The sequence below is a fragment of the Lipophrys pholis genome (genome assembly GCF_963383615.2).
Source record: "Lipophrys pholis genome assembly, chromosome: 20".
Lineage (NCBI taxonomy): Eukaryota > Metazoa > Chordata > Actinopteri > Blenniiformes > Blenniidae > Lipophrys > Lipophrys pholis.
This window is the reverse complement of record NC_137648.1, coordinates 22,446,785-22,464,054: the sequence shown is the minus strand read 5'-3', so window position 1 is coordinate 22,464,054 and position 17,270 is coordinate 22,446,785. Positions and strand designations below refer to the sequence as shown.

The following is a 17,270-nucleotide window of genomic DNA, read 5'->3' as shown; positions in this document are numbered from 1 at the left end:
ACAGCAGGCGGATGAGCCGACTGACACAAACAGCCACCGAGGAGCTTCGTCGTCCCACTGAACGTCCAGGTAAGACCTTCGTCTTCTCTCCATCAGCAGCACAACCAGAGGAAACAGGCCCCAACCAGAGGAAACAGGCCAAATCCAGAGAAAACAGGTTGGAACAAGAGGAAACAGGCCGAAACCAGAGGAAACAGGTCAGAACCAGAGGAAACAGGCCAGAACCGGAGGAAACAGGTTGGAACCAGAAGAAACAGGCCAGAACCGGAGGAAACAGGTCAGAACAAGAGAAAACAGGTCAGAACTAGAGAAAACAGGCCAGAACCGGAGGCAACAGGCCAGAACCAGGGGAAACAGGCCAGAACCAGAGGAAACAGGCCAGAACCGGAGGAAACAGACCAGAACCTGAGGAAACAGGTCAGAACCAGAAGAAACAGGCCAGAACCAGAGGAAACAGGTCGGAACCAGAAGAAACAGGCCAGAACCGGAGGAAACAGGTCAGAACTAGAGAAAACAGGCCAGAACTGGAGGCAACAGGCCAGAACCGGAGGAAACAGGCCGAAACCAGAGGAAACAGGCCAGAACTGGAGTAAACAGGTCAGAACAAGAGAAAACAGGCCAGAACCGGAGGCAACAGGCCAGAACCAGAGGAAAAAGTTCAGAACCAGAGGAAACAGGTCGGAACCGGAGGAAACAGGCCAGAACCAGAGAAAACAGGCCAGAACCGGAGGAAACAGGCCAGAACCGGAGGAAACAGGCCAGAACCAGAGAAAACAGGCCAGAATCGGAGGAAACAGGCCAGAACCGGAGGAAACAGGCCAGAATCGGAGGAAACAGGTCAGCATTCATCCAGGTCATTGATCACTAAGGTCAATAAAGAGTCACATGATGACAAGAACGCAGTGGAAAACCTCCACAGAAACTCCAAGCTGCAGTAGCAGACCCTTCTGCAGTAACAGGCCCTCCTGCAGTGGCTTCCGACATGCTGCCCCACCATCATCATCTTCAACATCTTCATCAGGATAATTTCCTCTTTGTTAGTAAATAAATAAAACATGGTTTTCTATTTATCGATCTGCTTTTTTCTTTTTTCTCTGCTGACCTGGATCATGGTGAGTATCACACACACACACACACACACACACACACACACACACACACACACACACACACACACACACACACACACACACACACACCAGATCGGATTAATCAATACGGAGGTTGAATATATTTGAATCAACTGAATCAAACGCAGCGTCTACGGACCGTGCGTCATGACGTCACAGGTACGTCATTGTTAGAAAGAGCTTTCGTCAGCGCGGTGAAAGGGCGAACGTCCTGCACGAGGACAGGAGGTGCAGCACCGGGAGGAGAAACTGATAGGAGGAGTTGCAGCAGCAGGAGGAGGAAGAGGAGGAAGAGGAGGAGGAGGAGGAGGTGCAGCAGCAGGAGGAGGAAGAGAAGGAGGAGGAGGTAAAGATGTCCTATTTACAGAGGTGCAGCTGGAAGAGGAGGAGCAGCGGGGAGCGGGTAGGAGTGAGGGGTGGGGTGTTCCATCAGGAGGAGAAGGATCTGCGGCGGGGGGGGGGGGTGCAGCAGGAGGAGGAGGAGCACCGGGGTGGGGGGTGGGGGGTGTAGCAGGAGGAGAATTCTGTTCAGAAAGACAATAGTTCTGCTTCATTACAGTGTGTGTGTGTGTGTGTGTGTGTGTGTGTGTGTGTGTGTGTGTGTGTGTGTGTGTGTGTGTGTGTGTGTGTGTGTGTGTGTGTGTGTGTCAGTAACTTACTGCAGCACAAACAGTGAAGGAGCTCTGACGACACACTGAGGGGCGATACACAGTTACAGTACAGTTACATTAGTTACAGTTACTGTAGAATTATATCTCAGGTCCGGTGGTTGATGGTTCGGTTCCAGCAGATTATTTTACAGAAGTTACTGCCACATTAGTTACTATATTACAGATTATTGTTACAACAGTTAAACATACAGTGGGTTCATTTGAAATAACTATTAGTTACAATGTTTATTACATCAATATCCTTCATCTTCCTCTTCATCCTCTTCCTCTTCCCCTTCATCCTCCTCTTCATCCTCTTCATCTTCATCCTCTTCCTCTTCATCTTCCCCTTCATCCTCTTTGTCCTCTTCATCTTCCTCTTCATCATCTCCCTCTTTATCTTCCACTTCATCCTCTTAATCCTCTTCCTCTTCCCCTTCATCCTCCTCTTCATCTTCATCCTCTTCATCTTCCTCTTCATCTTCCCCTTCATTCTCTTTGTCCTCTTGATCTTCCTCTTCATCATCTCCCTCTTTATCTTCCACTTCATCCCCTTCATCCTCCTCTTCATCTTCATCCTCTTCATCTTACCCTTCATCCTCTTTATCCTCCTCTTCATCCTCTTCCTCTTCATCTTACCCTTCATCCTCTTTGTCCTCTTCATCTTCCTCTTCATCATCTCCCTCTTTATCTTCCACTTCATCCTCTTCCTCTTCATCTTACCCTTCATCCTCTTTATCCTCCTCTTCATTCTCTTCATCTTCCTCTTCATCCTCATCTTCCTCTTCACCATTCTTGTCTTCTTCACCATCATGGTTACCGTAGTAACGGTTGACCTGCAGGACGTTGTTCTCACGTGTTTCACCTGTGTGGCAGGATCATCACCATGACGACAGAGGCTGCTGAGGCCACGCCCACAGAGGCGGAGTTTCTCCCTGAAGCCGCCTCCCATTCCACGCCGAAGCAGGTAAGGCGGAGAGACTTTCCCATGGTCAGTGATTGCACCACCACCTCACTACCTGTTTGTCCTCAGGGTGGGGAGGGCGGACGGGGCGGGTCCTCCTGCAGCCAGCCACGCAGCTCATTGGCTGAGGACTCCAACAGTCACCTGTCGTCCATCAGTCGCCTTGCATGCTCCCCGGCCAGACACCCGCTGGCCTTCAGGACCATGCAGGTCAAGGTCAACCTGCTGGACGGGTCGCAGTTCTGCTGCACCCTGGAGGTCAGTGGGGGGAAGGAGAGAATGTGAGGGGGGCAGTAGAGATAGTGGGGGGTAGTAGAGACAGTGGGGGGGTAGTATAGACAGTGCGGGGATAGTAGAGGCTGTGGGGGGGGTAGTAGACACAATGGGGGCCAGTAGAGACAGTTGGGGAGGCAGGAGAGACTGTGAGGGGGGCACTAGATATAGTGGGGTGCAATAGAGACAGTGGGGGGGGTAGTGGAGACAGTGGGGGGGTATGGAGACAGTGTGGGGATACTCGAGACAGTGGGGGGATAGTTGAGACTTTGGAGGGTAGTAGAGACTGTGGGGGGCAGTACAGACAGTGGAGGGGCAGTAGAGACTGGAGGGGTAGTGGAGACAATGGCAAGGTAGTAGACACAGTGGGGTGCAATAGATACAGTGGGGTAGTGGAGACAGTGGTGGGTAGTGGATACAGTGGTGGGTTGTGGAGATAGTGGGGGGTTGTGGATACAGTGGTGGGTAGTGGATACAGTGGGGGGTTGTGGAGATAGTGGGGGGTTGTGGATACAGTGGTGGGTAGTGGATACTGTGGGGGGTTGTGGATACAGTGGGGGGTTGTGGAGATAGTGGGGGGTTGTGGATACAGTGGTGGGTAGTGGAGATAGTGGGGGGTTGTGGATACAGTGGGGGGTTGTGGATACAGTGGGGGGTTGTGGAGATAGTGGGGGGTTGTGGATACAGTGGTGGGTAGTGGATACAGTGGGGGGTTGTGGATACAGTGGGGGGTTGTGGAGATAGTGGGGGTAGTAGAGACAGTGAGGGGGCAGTAGAGACAGTGGGGGGCAGAAGAGACAGTGCGGGGTAGTAGAGACTGTGGGGGATTATTGTCTGTATTCATCATCTGGATTATTCACGTCTCCTAACAGAAACGAGCTCGAGGTCTTCAGCTGTTTGACAAAGTGTGTGAACATCTGAACCTGCTGGAGAGAGACTACTTCTCCCTGAGCTTCAGAGACGCAGACAACAACAAGGTACCTGTCTCTCTGTCTGTCTTTCGGTCTGTCTCTCACCTGCCTGTCTCTCTATCTGTCTGTCTCTCACATGTACCTGTCTGTCTCTCACCTGTCTGTCGGTTTCTCTGCCTGTCTCTGTCTCTCACCTGCCTGTCTGTCTGTCTGTCTCTTTCTCTCACCTGTCTGTCTGTAGAACTGGTTGGATCCGGTGAAGGAGATGAAGAAGCAGGTCCGAGGTGAGCCATCGTTTGATTGGTCAGTTGTGGTGATGATGCGTTCAGGTGCTGACGTCCTCCTGGGTTTTCAGGCGTTCCCTGGAACTTCTCCTTCAACGTCAAGTTTTATCCTCCGGACCCCGCCCAGCTGACGGAGGACATCAGCAGGTAGGTCCTGTCTCACTTCCTGTCTGTCTGCAGGTACTTCCTGTGTCTCCAGCTGTCTCACTTCCTGTCTGTCTGCAGGTACTTCCTGTGTCTCCAGCTCAGACAGGACATCGTCTCCGGACGACTTCCTTGTTCGTTTGCGACTCAAACAGTTCTGGGCTCGTACACCGTCCAATCAGAACTCGGAGATTATGACCCAGGTAACACTCCCTCTCACCTATCTGTCTCTACCTGTCTGTCTCAACCTGACTCTCTCTCATCTGTCTCCCTCTCACCTCTCTGTCTCTACCTGTGTCCTTCTCACCTGTCTGTCTCTACCTGTCTGTCTCTCAGATGAATGTCCTCCAGGTTACATCAGTCAAGTGAACTTTGCTCCAAATCAAAGTCAAGAAATGGAGGCAAAAATCCTGGAGCTGCACAGAAGCTACAGGTGAGTAAAACATTCAATGTCAACTTTATTGAAACTGTGTTCCAACAGTTCATCTTCAAGTGTGTGTGTGTGTGTGTGTGTGTGTGTGTGTGTGTGTGTGTGTGTGTGTGTGTGTGTGTGTGTGTGTGTGTGTGTGTGTGTGTGTGTGTGTGTGTGTGTGTGTGTGTGTGTGTGCAGAGGAATGACTCCAGCTGAAGCAGAGTTCAACTTCTTGGAAAACGTGAAGAAACTTTCAATGTATGGTGTCGACCTCCATCATGCCAAGGTAACTCCATTAGCTTCACCTTCCATCAGCTCCTCCTGTGTGTGTGTGTGTGTGTGTGTGTGTGTGTGTGTGTGTGTGTGTGTGTGTGTGTGTGTGTGTGTGTGTGTGTGTGTGTGTGTGTGTGTGTGTGTGTGTGTGTGTGTGTGTGTGTGTGCAGGACTCGGAGGGCGTGGCCATCATGCTGGGCGTGTGTGTGTGTGTGTGTGTGTGTGTGTGTGTGTGTGTGTGTGTGTGTGTGTGTGTGTGTGTGTGTGTGTGTGTGTGTGTGTGTGTGTGTGTGTGTGTGTGTGTGTGCAGGACTCGGAGGGCGTGGCCATCATGCTGGGCGTGTGTGTGTGTGTGTGTGTGTGTGTGTGTGTGTGTGTGTGTGTGTGTGTGTGTGTGTGTGTGTGTGTGTGTGTGTGTGTGCAGGACTCGGAGGGCGTGGCCATCATGCTGGGCGTGTGCGTGTGTGTGTGTGTGTGTGCAGGACTCGGAGGGCGTGGCCATCATGCTGGGCGTGTGTGTGTGTGTGTGTGTGTGTGTGTGTGTGTGTGTGTGTGTGTGTGTGTGTGTGTGTGTGTGTGTGTGTGTGTGTGTGTGTGTGTGTGTGTGTGTGCAGGACTCGGAGGGCGTGGCCATCATGCTGGGCGTGTGCGTGTGTGTGTGTGTGTGTGCAGGACTCGGAGGGCGTGGCCATCATTCTGGGCGTGTGTATGTGTGTGTGTGTGTGTGTGTGTGTGTGTGTGTGTGTGTGTGTGTGTGTGTGTGTGTGTGTGTGTGTGTGTGTGTGTGTGTGTGTGTGCAGGACTCGGAGGGCGTGGCCATCATGCTGGGCGTGCGTGTGTGTGTGTGTGTGTGTGTGTGTGTGTGTGTGTGTGTGTGTGTGTGTGTGTGTGTGTGTGCAGGACTCGGAGGGCGTGGCCATCATGCTGGGCATGTGTGTGTGTGTGTGCAGGACTCGGAGGGCGTGGCCATCATGCTGGGCATGTGTGTGTGTGTGTGCAGGACTCGGAGGGCGTGGCCATCATGCTGGGCATGTGTGTGTGTGTGTGCAGGACTCGGAGGGCGTGGCCATCATGCTGGGCGTGTGCAGCAGTGGATTGTTGGTCTACAGAGACAGACTGAGGATCAATCGATTCTCGTGGCCAAAAATCCTGAAACTTTCCTACAAAAGAAACAATTTCTACATCAAAGTCCGTCCAGGAGAGGTGAGAACACACGCACGCACGCACGCACGCACACACACACACACACACACGCACGCACACACACACACACACACACACACACACACACACACACGCACGCACACACACACACACACTCAGCCATTCTCTTTCAGTCAATTCATTACAGCACATAATGTACAGGATACGGTGCCCCCATCAGGCCAACTGAATATAGCAGCGTGCCCACCCTGACCGGTCTCTCTCTCTACCTGTCTGTCTCTCTACCTGTCTGTCTCTCTACCTGTCTCTCTCTCTACCTGTCTGTCTCTCCAGTTTGAACAGTTTGAGTCGACCATCGGTTTCAAGCTGTTGAACCATCGAGCTGCAAAGAGGCTGTGGAAGGTTTGTGTGGAGCATCACTGCTTCTTCAGGTCAGTCTCTGTGTTTGTTCTCACCTGTCTGTCTCCCACCTGTGTCTCCCTCACCTGTCTGTCTCTCATCTGTCTCTCTCACCTGTCTCTCCCACCTGTCTCTCTTTCACCTGTCTGTCTCCAATCTGTCTGTCTCACACCTGTGTCTCTCACACCTGTCTCTCTCACCAGTCTCTGTCACCTGTCTTTCTCTTCCACCTGTCTGTCTCTCTTTCACCTGTCTCTCCCACCTGTCTGTCTCTCACTTGTCTGTCTCTCTCATCTGTTTGTCTCTTCCGCCTGTCTGTCTCTCTCACCTGTCTGTCTCTCAGGCTGAGGTCTCCAGAGGACCCTCCCAGGAAGTTCCTGAATTTGGGGTCAAAGTTCCGGTACAGCGGTCGGACTCAGATCCAGAGCCGCCGGGCCAGCGCCCAGATCTCCAGACCAGCACCACATTTCCCAAGATGCATCAGCAAGAGGAACCTGCTAAGCCGCAGCCTGGACGGAGGTACTGGTCCTGCTGTTCCCGGTCCTGGTCCAGGTCTTGGCCCATCTGGTACTGCTGGTCCTATTGGTCCTGGTTCTGGTCCCAGTCCTGGTCTTGCTTCGGGTCCTTGTCTTCTTGGTCCCAGTCCAAGTTCTTGTCCTGGGCTCTACAGTTTGGGAGTTCTCACTGTTCTTGTTTAGGTCCAGGTCAATTTCTTGTGGTCCTGGTCCAGTTCTTGTGGTTCAGTTCCAGTTCTGGTGGTCCAGGTCCAGTTCTTGTGGTTCAGGTCCAGTTCTTGTGGTTCAGGTACAGTTGTACCAGTTTGGTGATCCAGACTCATTCTTTCATTCTTGTTCTAATGGGTTCGTAGCTTCTGGAAGCTGCTCTCTGATTGGCTGTCATTCATCCAGTTCAGGAATGATGCGTTGCGATTGGCTCTACTTCCCTGTTACGTCAAAGTAACAAGGTCCAAGATGGCCGCTGTGCCTGACTGGTCATCTCCCTCTGCTCCGTATCTTACTGCTGCTTTTGTTACTTTCAGTTTGTGCTACGGGATGTTTGATCACCAGATCCTGATGTCTGATCACCAGATCCTGATGTCTGATCACTAGATCCTCCTGATGTCTGATCGCCAGATCCTGATGTGTGATCACTAGATCCTCCTGATGTCTGACCACCAGATTCTGATGTCTGATCACCAGATCCTACTGGATGTTGGCGACTCACTGATCAAGCCTGCAATCTGTGGCTATAGTGGACAAACAGAGACGCTCACATCGTTCCTGGAGTCTGATCCACTACCTGCGGTGTCTACCTGTCCCCTCCCCTGCGAACGACATCACAGAAAGCGGGTAAAAGAAGCGGTGCACCTGTCAGACAGAGTCTACCTGGCGGTCCTCGGTGCTCCTCCAGCCTGATGCTCCACGGCAGCACGGCGACTTCATGGCGGCTTCATGGCGGCAGCACGGCGGCACCACGGCGGCACCACGGCGGCTTTATGGCGGCAGCACGGCGGCACCACGGTGGCTTCATGGCGGTTTCATGGCGGCTTCATGGCGGCAGCACGGCGGCACCACGGCGGCTTTATGGCGGCAGCACGGCGGCACCACGGTGGCTTCATGGCGGTTTCATGGCGGCTTCATGGCGGCAGCACGGCGGCATCATCAACTGTCTTCAAGGACAATTTTACATTTAAACAGATTCCTCTTTTCAAATTCAGCTGGTCACAGTGGGATTGGCTCCTCCTACCTGATGTGCAGTGGAATTGGCTCCTCCTACCTGATGTGCAGTGGAATTGGCTCCTCCTACCTGATGTGCAGTGGTCAATTGTCCTCCTAAATAGAACAAGAACTTTATTCAGGAGTTCAGTGAGTTCATAGCAGAGGTGGCCTCTAAATATGAAAAACTGTGGGGATTTCCACATCCTGATGTCCGTCTGATCTCCTGGTCACTGAATGTCTTCTGTCATGTTTGGGTTGAACTCTGTGGACAGACCAACACACAATGCTGGGCCACACTAGACCTCATTATGTCTCATGGCCTTGCTCGGTCACTTTGTGAAATATCTGAGAGTCCATCTCAGATCATTTCACTATTATTTTGAAGGTTCTTCTCCTCCACCTGTTATCCAGCTTCCTGTTCCACATCTCGTCGTCGGATCATTACTTCATCAGCAGCTGCAGAGTTCGCTGCTGCTCCTGTGGTCTTCAATTGCTGGAATTGTTCCTGCTGAACGCCCAGTCAGTTTTCTGTCCTCTTTTTAATTCAGATTCAGATTCAGATTCAGATTCAGATTCAGACACCTTTATTTATCCCACAAGGGGCAGTTCATTTGTACTTCCCAGTTGTACATTCACATGCATGCATGTGGTCATGACTCTTTCAATCTGTCAGGAAGTAGCAGGTGACGTAGGGACATAAGACATCAGAACATAAGACATCGATAAAACCAGAAGTATTTAGCAAGACAGCACAAGACAGTGAAATGGTAGGAACAGTAATAAAAACCAATAAATAAAACAAGAGTAATATCATTCAAGATATTTATGGTAATTGAAATTAAAACAATTTGAAATGGGTGTAGTCTGTGTTTAAAAGCTTCATGGCAGAGGGAATGAAGGACTTCGAGTACCTGTTGAGTACCTGGTTTTTCTTTGGGGCACATAGTAACGTCTGCCTGAAGGCCTGAGGGACAATTCCTCAGACAGGACGTGGTCTGGATGGCTGCTGGGCCGTTTTGCTTTCTCAGCTCCGTGTTCGTCCAGACTGAGGAGGTCCAATCGTTTTGGATCAGTGTGATGAGATTATTCAAGCCGTTCTTGTCTTTCACAGACAGCTTGCTCCAGGATCCTGGACTAGTGCTCCTTTTACGTCCAGGTCCACCAAGTCCAGGTCTGATCCTCTCGTTACTTCCACTTCTGCCACGCCACGCAACGCCACACCACACTCGCTCTGCCACGCCACGCCACGCCACACCACACTCGCTCTGCCACGTCACGCCACGCCATGCCACGCCACACTCGTTCTGCCACGCCACGCCACACCACGCCATACTCGCTCTGCCACGCCACGCCACACCATGCCACGCCACGCCACACTCGCTCTGCCATGCTCTGCCACGCCACGCCATACTCGCTCTGCCACGCCACGCCACACTCGTTCTGCCACGCCACACCACGCCATACTCGCTCTGCCAAGCCACGCCACACTCACTCTGCCATGCTCTGCCACACTACGCCACACTCGCTCTGCCATGCTCTGCCACACTACGGCACACTCGCTCTGCCATGCCACACCATGCCATGCCACACTGGCTCTGCCATGCTTTGTAACGCTCGCTCTGCCAGACTCTGCCATGCCACGCTCTGCCAGACTCTGCCACGCCACGCTGCCTCTGCCACGCCACAATATTCAGGCTTTCCACCTGATGGATTCCTCCGAAAAAGATATCTCAGATATCTGAACCCTGAAGTTTTGAGAGTTGTTGTCTTAAGCAAGCTGGAGCTAACGTATTAGTTTTGCTAACGCTAACAGAAACATCTGGAGTTGCTCCCCTGTAGCCTGAACTCTGTCAACCTACTGTGGCACCAGCCAACAAACCTGTGCCTTCTGGGGATTATATCTTACCCCAAAAGGCTAATAAGACGATCACTGACCTTTAAGATGACATATGACGGCTCTCCTGAGAACTGGACAAGAACTACGCCACGTTGTCCAGCTTCATGGAGGTAGCCGCGGACAAGTCTAAACATCCGGCCTCGCTCAATGCTACCATTCAGGACATTCAGGACACAGTTGGTGGGATCTTGCCACTTGTCCTCGCTCTTCCTCCTGCTCCATCCCCAGCCATCAGCCGCCATGCTCTTCCTCCTGCTCCATCCCCAACCATCAGCCGCCATGGTCTGCTGGTCCTGCTGGTCCTGATAGTTCTGATGGTTCTGATGGTCCTGCTGTACCTGATGGTCCTGATGGCCCTGATGGTCCTGATGGTTCTGATGGTTCTGATGGTCTTGCTGGTCCTGATGGTTCTGATGGTTGTGATGGTTCTGATGGTTGTGGTCTTTCTACAGATATGGGGTCTGGGCTGTATGGAGCATCCAGAGCCGTCGCCATGGTAACGCCTCACAGACGGATGGAACCGGACCCACGTAAGAACCAGAACCAACCTGACAGCTTTAACTTGTGTGACTCAGCAGTAACTTCCTGTCTGGTCTCCAACAGTAGAGGAGGTGTTGCGGGTGGAGGAGGTGCTGCGGGTGGAGGAGGAGGAGGAGGAGGTCCAGCAAAAGGAGGTGGAGGAGGAGGTCCAGCAGAAGGAGGTGGAAGGGGAGGAGGAGGAGGAGGAAGAGGAGGAGGAGGCCAGAACCGAGCAGAGTCCTCCAACTCCACAAAGACATGACACCAAAGTAATGACTACCTGTCTCACCTCTACCACCTGTCTCACCTCTTCCACCTGTCTCACCTCTACCACCTGTCTCACCTCTATCACCTGTCTCACCTCTTCCACCTGTCTCACCTCTATCACCTGAATCACCTCTTTCACCTGTCTCACCTCTATCACCTGTCTCACCTCTACCACCTGTCTCACCTCTATCACCTGTCTCACCTCTTCCACCTGTCTCACCTCTATCACCTGAATCAACTGGTCACGCTAATTATTTGAGAATCAGGAGAAAGTTTTATTCACAGACCAGAAGAATTAATAACTTTAATACTTTTAATACTTTGCCTTTCTGGTGACACCAGGTGGTGCTAACCCCTAAGTACCAGTCGTCCTGCTCACCTGTATGGTCTGTCTCACCTCTCTCACTTGTCTCACCTCTCTATCCTGTTTGTGCAGACTGAGCTGACTGACACAGCGTTGGACGGCGAGTTCACGAACACGGAGGTAAGACAGGATGTTTTAGTCTGGAAACACCAACAGACAGGTAATGTCTCTCTCTCTCTCTCTCTCTCTCACTCTCTCACTCTTTCTCTCTCGCAGTCTGATCAGGATGATGATTTGAAAACTCAGGTAAGCCTACTTCTAATTTCTGTCTCACACGTCCTGTCTCATGTCTCACACCTCCTGCCTCGTGTCTCACACCTCCTGTCCCCTGACTCACACCTCTTGTCTCACACTTCCTCTCTCCTGCCTGTCCAGGAGACACTGGGGAGTCCAGAGGAGGTGCAGAACCCTCGGAGCTTCATCAGCGCTCTGCGCCACTCCTTCTTAGAGGGAGGTGACGGAGGCGACGGAGGAGGGGACGGAGGAGGAGGACGGCGGCTGACAGAGTGGGAGAAACGTTTAGCCGCGTCGCCTCTGCGACGACATGATGATTCGCCGATGATCGAACCGCTGGAGCTCGACGAGGTGAGACAGGTGCTCAGCTCACATGATCTCCTCTGACAGGAGGTAAATTACCTCTGACAGGTGGAGTTATGTACCTCCGACAGGTGGAGTTACCTCCGACAGGTGGAGTTATGTACCTCTGACAGGTGGTTACCTCTGACAGGTAGAGTTACCTCTGACAGGTGGAGTCTGCCTGTTAACTACACCTGCTGTTTGCATTACTGTGGTAATTGGGGCAGTTTGATTCAACTGTGTGTTTGTTTGTGTCTTGACCTTTGACCTTTGACCTTTGACCTTTGTGTTTTGTTGCAGCCTAAACCCACATTGGATGAAATGTCTCCTGAGCTGACGGCTCTTCTGAGGTCGGCCAGAGAACAAGAGACATTCAGAGGACCCCACCTGCTGAAGGTACCTGTCTGTCTACTTGTCTGTCTACCTGCCTGTCTGTCTGTCTGCCTACCTACCTGTCTGTCTGCCTGTCTGCCTGTGTGCCTGTCTGTCTGCAGTGATACAGTGTGACCTTTGACATTCAGGAAGGCTGACGATGGTCTCTGAAATGCAAAAAAAAAGACACCTATGATGATCAGTGATTCTCCAAGATCTCAAACTGAGGTGTCAGGATTTTCTGGGGGGCGGGGCCTGTGGCCTGCAGGTCTCAGGTGAGTGAGACTGAGGGGCCGCCCACACCAGAACGCCGCTTCGTGTAAACGAGCCGTTTTTGGCCGATCATCCACACGAGGCAGTGTTTTGATGTTATAACCCCACCCCTGATTTGCTGAGTCACAGCGCCCCTAAAGAGCTGGCATATGTACTACAGGCCCGGAAGCCTCGTGTGAGAAAATCGTTTTGGCTCGTGTGGGCGGAGCCTAAGGGGGAAACCAGAGACACCGTGAGGACTGAAGCCATGAAACACACTGATTTTTGTTTGCTTGTTTGTTTGTTTGTTTGTTTGTTTGTTTGTTTGTTTGTTTGTCAGTAAAAACATAAACAGTTGAAACTGAAGTCATCATCTTCACGTCCTCGTTGTGTTTCAGACTTCAGATAAGGTGGAGGCGCTCCTGCTGACGGAGGCTCTGGATCAGAACCAGCCAATGGAGGCTCCGTCCAAGGTAGCTACCGGAGGGCTCGTGGGTCCACCTCAACCTGCTCCACAATGGGGCGACATCACACCTCCACCCGCTTCACCAGGGTGCGACATGACTGAGAAATGGCCCAATGTGGTTGCTAACAATGCTAAAGAGGCTGAGACTCCACCAGGTGACGGAGGCTGTGATGATTTCAGCGATGAGGAGCGAAGCAGCCGAGCTAGCGGTGATGATTCCAGCATTGCTAGCGATACTAGCGAAGATGCTATCAGCGTTCTAGCACAGTCAGCGGTAGAGGATGCTATCAGCATGCTAGCACCATCAGTAGTAGAGGATGCTATCAGCATGGGAGCACCATCAGTAGTAGAAGATGCTATCAGCATGCTAGCACCGTCAGTAGTAGAGGAAGCTGTGATGCTAGCTGTCAGACAAGCGAACAGTGCCACCCAGGATAGCATCAAAGCTAATGCTAGCATCAATGCCAGTGAACGAGCTAACAGCCCCTCTAGCGCCGAGCTGCTGGAGCGTTGTCATGACGACGAAGTGTCTGACGACTCAGCGGAGGACGGAAGCGGGTGGAGGTCTGAAGATGACTCTCCTGGTCACACTGTGCCCCACCCCTCATCCACGAATCCAGCCAATCAGAGGCCACCATGTGAGCAGGGAGACGATGCTGGAGGCAAACCTCTGCCCGAGGTAACCCCGTCTGGCCACACAGGCCTGTTACAACCTGTGACCTCTGCCCATGCTACACCCAGTGATCTCTGCCCTTGCGACACCCTGTGACCTCTGCCCCTGTTCCACTCTGTGACCTCTGCCCCTGTTCCACTCTGTGACCTCTGCCCCTGCAACACCCAGTGACCTCTGCCCCTGATCCACCCTGTGACCTCTACCCCTGTTACACCCTGTGACCTCTGCCCCTGCTACACCCTCAGGATCGGGTTCTCATGTGTCTCTGGTTAGAACTGGGGTCAGGGGTCATGTTCAGGTTAGTTCAGGTCTGTTGGAGTCAGGTTCAGGTTCAGGTTCAGGTCTGTTGGAGTCAGGTTCAGGTTCAGGTCTGTTGTAGTCAGGTTTAGGTTTGTTGGGGTCAGATCGACTGTCTGACCGACCGTCTGACTGACAGACCATCAGACCGACCAATTGACCATGTGACACACCGGCCAACCGACTGACTGTCTGACTGTCCCACTGTCCGACCATCCGACGATCGACTGATTGTCCGATCGTTTGACCGACCAACCGACAGACAGTCCGTCCGACCGACCAACCTACCGTCTGTCAGAACGACCGACCGTCAGACCGACCGACTGACCGACCATGTGACAGACCGGCCAACCGACTGTCTGACTGTCCCACCGTCCGACTATTCAACGATTAACTGATTGTCCGTCCGACTGACCGACCGTCCGAGCGTGTGACAGACCCACTGACCGTGTGACCGACCGACTGTCAGTCTGACCGACCGACTGTCAGTCCGACCAACCGTCCGTCCATCAGACACACCATCCGACCGGCCAATCGACCGACCGACCACCTGACCGTCAGACGGTCCGTCCAACCGACAGTCAGACTGACCCAGTTGGGGTTCAAGTCTGTTAGGCTCATTTTCAGGTTTGTTGGGGTCAGGTTCAGGTTCAGGTGATGACTTTGTATTTTAGGTATATTTTTGTAAATAATTTATATTTAATTACATATTATTACATTATATTCTATATATATTAATGTTATATATTATATGAATATGTTAATATAAATATAATACCGTGTATTTATTTATTTTTTATTTATTAGCTGTGATTGGCTGTGATTGGTTGTGATGTCACTCATGATGTTGGTGATGAAATGTTTTTGTTTCAGAGTCGGGTGGAGTCGGATCGTCCTGCAGGTCTGCTGCTGAGTTTCCAGAGCTCCACCACAGAGACCTCCACCACCAGCAGCACCACCCATGTCACCAAGGTAACAGCACCCACATCACCATGGTAACAGCAGCACCACAAAGGAGACAACAACGATGTTCAAAGTCACTGAAAACTTTTCCGAAGCAAAAATGCTCAAACGCTTTGACTTTAAATGTTGTGGAAACAACCTGAACTTGAGAGCAGCCTGTAGGTGGCAGCACCTATTAGCTGCTAATAGCTTGTCAGTCAACCACTATGATGGATCAGAATCTGGAGACACTTCTCTTTGTCAGACGGTGAAGGGCGGAGTCTCAGAGACCAGGATCGAGAAGAGAATCGTGATTTCAGGAGACACCGAGATCGACCACGACCAGGTAACATCACCTGACATCAAACACACTGATCACATGAGCCCAGACCTAGTCCAGACCTAGTCCAGACCTTGTCAGACCTGGTCAGGCCTGGTCCGGTCTCTCTGGAGACCCGGGCCGTGGCACTGGGTGAAATCCAGCAGCAGCAGAAACATCGTCCAGAAAGAAATTTAAGTTTCTTCTGATAACATGATTAATAGATGACATCGCAGGTAACAAGCCCGCCCCTTATGTTCAGCCTCTTGCTGGCTGCTGATTGGTTGATTGGGGTGTGGCAGCAACCATTAAGGTTGGATCAAGGATGTCCACATCCTCAGATCTGTTGATTACCCTCCATCCACCCTCCATCCATCCTCCAGCCACCCTCCACCCATCCTCTATCCAACTTCCATCCATTCATCCTCCACCCATCATCCATCCACCCTCCACCCACCCTCCATCCATCCTCCACTCATCATCCATCCATTGTCCATTCTGTGATGCTGCTGCTCTGCTGAGCTCTGCTAACATGGTGCTACGCTAGTGGGGCAACTGTCCTGTCAAATGGTACCATATCCTGGTGCCACTCCGGACTGTCCAGGTCCTAGTCCCGCCCCAGATCATCCAGCAGCCATTACAGCCATTTGACAGGTCAGACGGGCTGTGGTTACAGTCTGTTACTGCTGGCCATGGCTCCCCCTGGTGGTTACAGTCTGTTCCTGCTGGTCATGGCTCCCCCTGGTGGTTACAGCCTGTTACTGCTGGCCATGGCTCCCCCTGGTGGTTACAGTCTGTTACTGCTGGTCGTGGCTCCCCCTGGTGGTTACAGTCTGTTACTGCTGGTCGTGGCTCCCCCTGGTGGTTACAGTCTGTTACTGCTGGTCGTGGCTCCCCCTGGTGGTTTTACAGTCTGTTCTTTCTGGCTCTGTTACTTTCAGGACTGATCCAGAGCCAGACTGAAGAACCAACTGAAACTGTCTGCAGCAACATCGAGTCGACTCTCACTCACACACACACACACACACACTCACACACACACACACGGACACACACACACTCACGGACACGCACACTTGGCAGAGGTCCCGGTAGACTTCTGATTGGCTGCTGACTCTGTGATGTCACATCTGGACCCTGTGGCCCCACAAGGACCTGGACCCCCATCTGGACCCTCTGGACCTCCATGACGGCCTCATAGCATGACGCTGACACTGTAAACACTATATTACCCACAATGCAACAGTAATGTGCCATTCTCTCATCTTGCCATGGAAACCCCAAATGAGTAACTTCCAACGAGTATTTAGTATTTATGTTTGAACCTAATCAGTGTTTGTAAAATTAGAAAACCATTTCCTGTCTTGTTCCAGGAAAACTCCGCCCCCTGGTGTCAGGTTCAGGAAGAACGTGCCCCCTCCAGTCAGCTTGCATATAGACCACACCTCCTTCAGTCAGCCTGCATATAGGCCAAGCCCCATAGTCAGCTTGAATATAGGCCACGCCTCCTGCTGGAGATTTTCCTTTTTCTGTTTTGAAAACACTGAATGTTTGTTTTTTCTCAACAATAAAATCAAAGGTGACAAAGTGACGTGTGGTTCTCTCATGTTCTCACTCACAATAACAAGGAACAAATGAAAGGATTAATTTGTCGACATGTTGCTGATTTTAGGTGAAGAGCAGAACGACAACGTGGACCAATCAGATCAATGAAACACCAGCAGCCTGTCTGTGTCTCTCAATCTTTATTAACCTGGATTATCAGAGCCAATCAGAGTCAGTCAACAGGTTAAACACTGAATAACTAATCAGGCAGCAGGACAGGAGAGGAGCATGACCCCTGACAAGAAGTGGGCGGAGCTAAGATCCAACACCTCACGCAGGTGAGACTTGAAGAACTCCAGGTTCTTCAAACATCCTCGGAACTTTGAGCTGACAGACAGACAGTTCTGTTTGACTCCCCCTGAGAAAGAGACAGGGAGCGAGAGAGAGACAGGTCAGTTT

At 51.8% G+C, this 17,270-nt stretch overlaps 2 protein-coding genes across 4 annotated transcripts in view; one reads left to right on the top strand and one right to left on the bottom strand.

The window, feature by feature from the left end:
- LOC308125393 (band 4.1-like protein 3) lies at positions 1-16,856 on the top strand. Of its 3 annotated transcripts, none has more exons than XM_080489086.1 (22): positions 1-69; positions 2,677-2,747; positions 2,814-3,002; positions 3,890-3,994; positions 4,170-4,212; positions 4,284-4,359; positions 4,438-4,559; positions 4,693-4,789; positions 4,967-5,054; positions 6,092-6,244; positions 6,539-6,636; positions 6,948-7,123; positions 10,672-10,749; positions 10,823-11,007; positions 11,442-11,489; positions 11,586-11,615; positions 11,745-11,954; positions 12,246-12,341; positions 12,968-13,714; positions 14,879-14,977; positions 15,213-15,293; positions 16,208-16,856. In XM_080489086.1, the coding sequence occupies exons 1-22, from the start codon at positions 12-14 to the stop codon at positions 16,211-16,213; spliced, it is 2,856 nt and encodes a 951-aa protein (XP_080345212.1). In that variant the 5' UTR covers positions 1-11; the 3' UTR covers positions 16,214-16,856. The 3 variants fall into 3 exon arrangements, with proteins under 3 accessions (XP_080345212.1, XP_080345213.1, XP_080345214.1); XM_080489087.1 differs by lacking the exon at positions 1-69 and adding an exon at positions 1,303-1,476 and having other exon boundaries at positions 2,657-2,747; XM_080489088.1 differs by lacking the exon at positions 1-69 and adding an exon at positions 1,328-1,476 and having other exon boundaries at positions 2,657-2,747; positions 12,968-13,042.
- Positions 16,857-16,997: 141 nt separating this feature from the next.
- Positions 16,998-17,270, bottom strand: part of lama1 (laminin, alpha 1) — a 34,152-nt gene continuing 33,879 nt past the window's right edge. Inside the window, exon 58 of the mRNA XM_080489986.1 lies at positions 16,998-17,229. Coding sequence (XP_080346112.1) covers positions 17,075-17,229 — 155 coding nt within the window. The 3' untranslated portion in view covers positions 16,998-17,074. The remainder of the gene's footprint in view (positions 17,230-17,270) is intronic.

Excerpts from the sequence above, each read along its gene's own strand:
- LOC308125393 (XM_080489086.1), top strand. The coding sequence starts at position 12 with ATGAGCCGACTGACACAAACAGCCACCGAGGAGCTTCGTCGTCCCACT. Across the intron at positions 4,790-4,966 it reads GAGCTGCACAGAAGCTACAG|AGGAATGACTCCAGCTGAAG; the intron begins GTGAGTAAAACA and ends GTGTGTGTGCAG. Across the intron at positions 13,715-14,878 it reads GAGGCAAACCTCTGCCCGAG|AGTCGGGTGGAGTCGGATCG; the intron begins GTAACCCCGTCT and ends TTTTTGTTTCAG.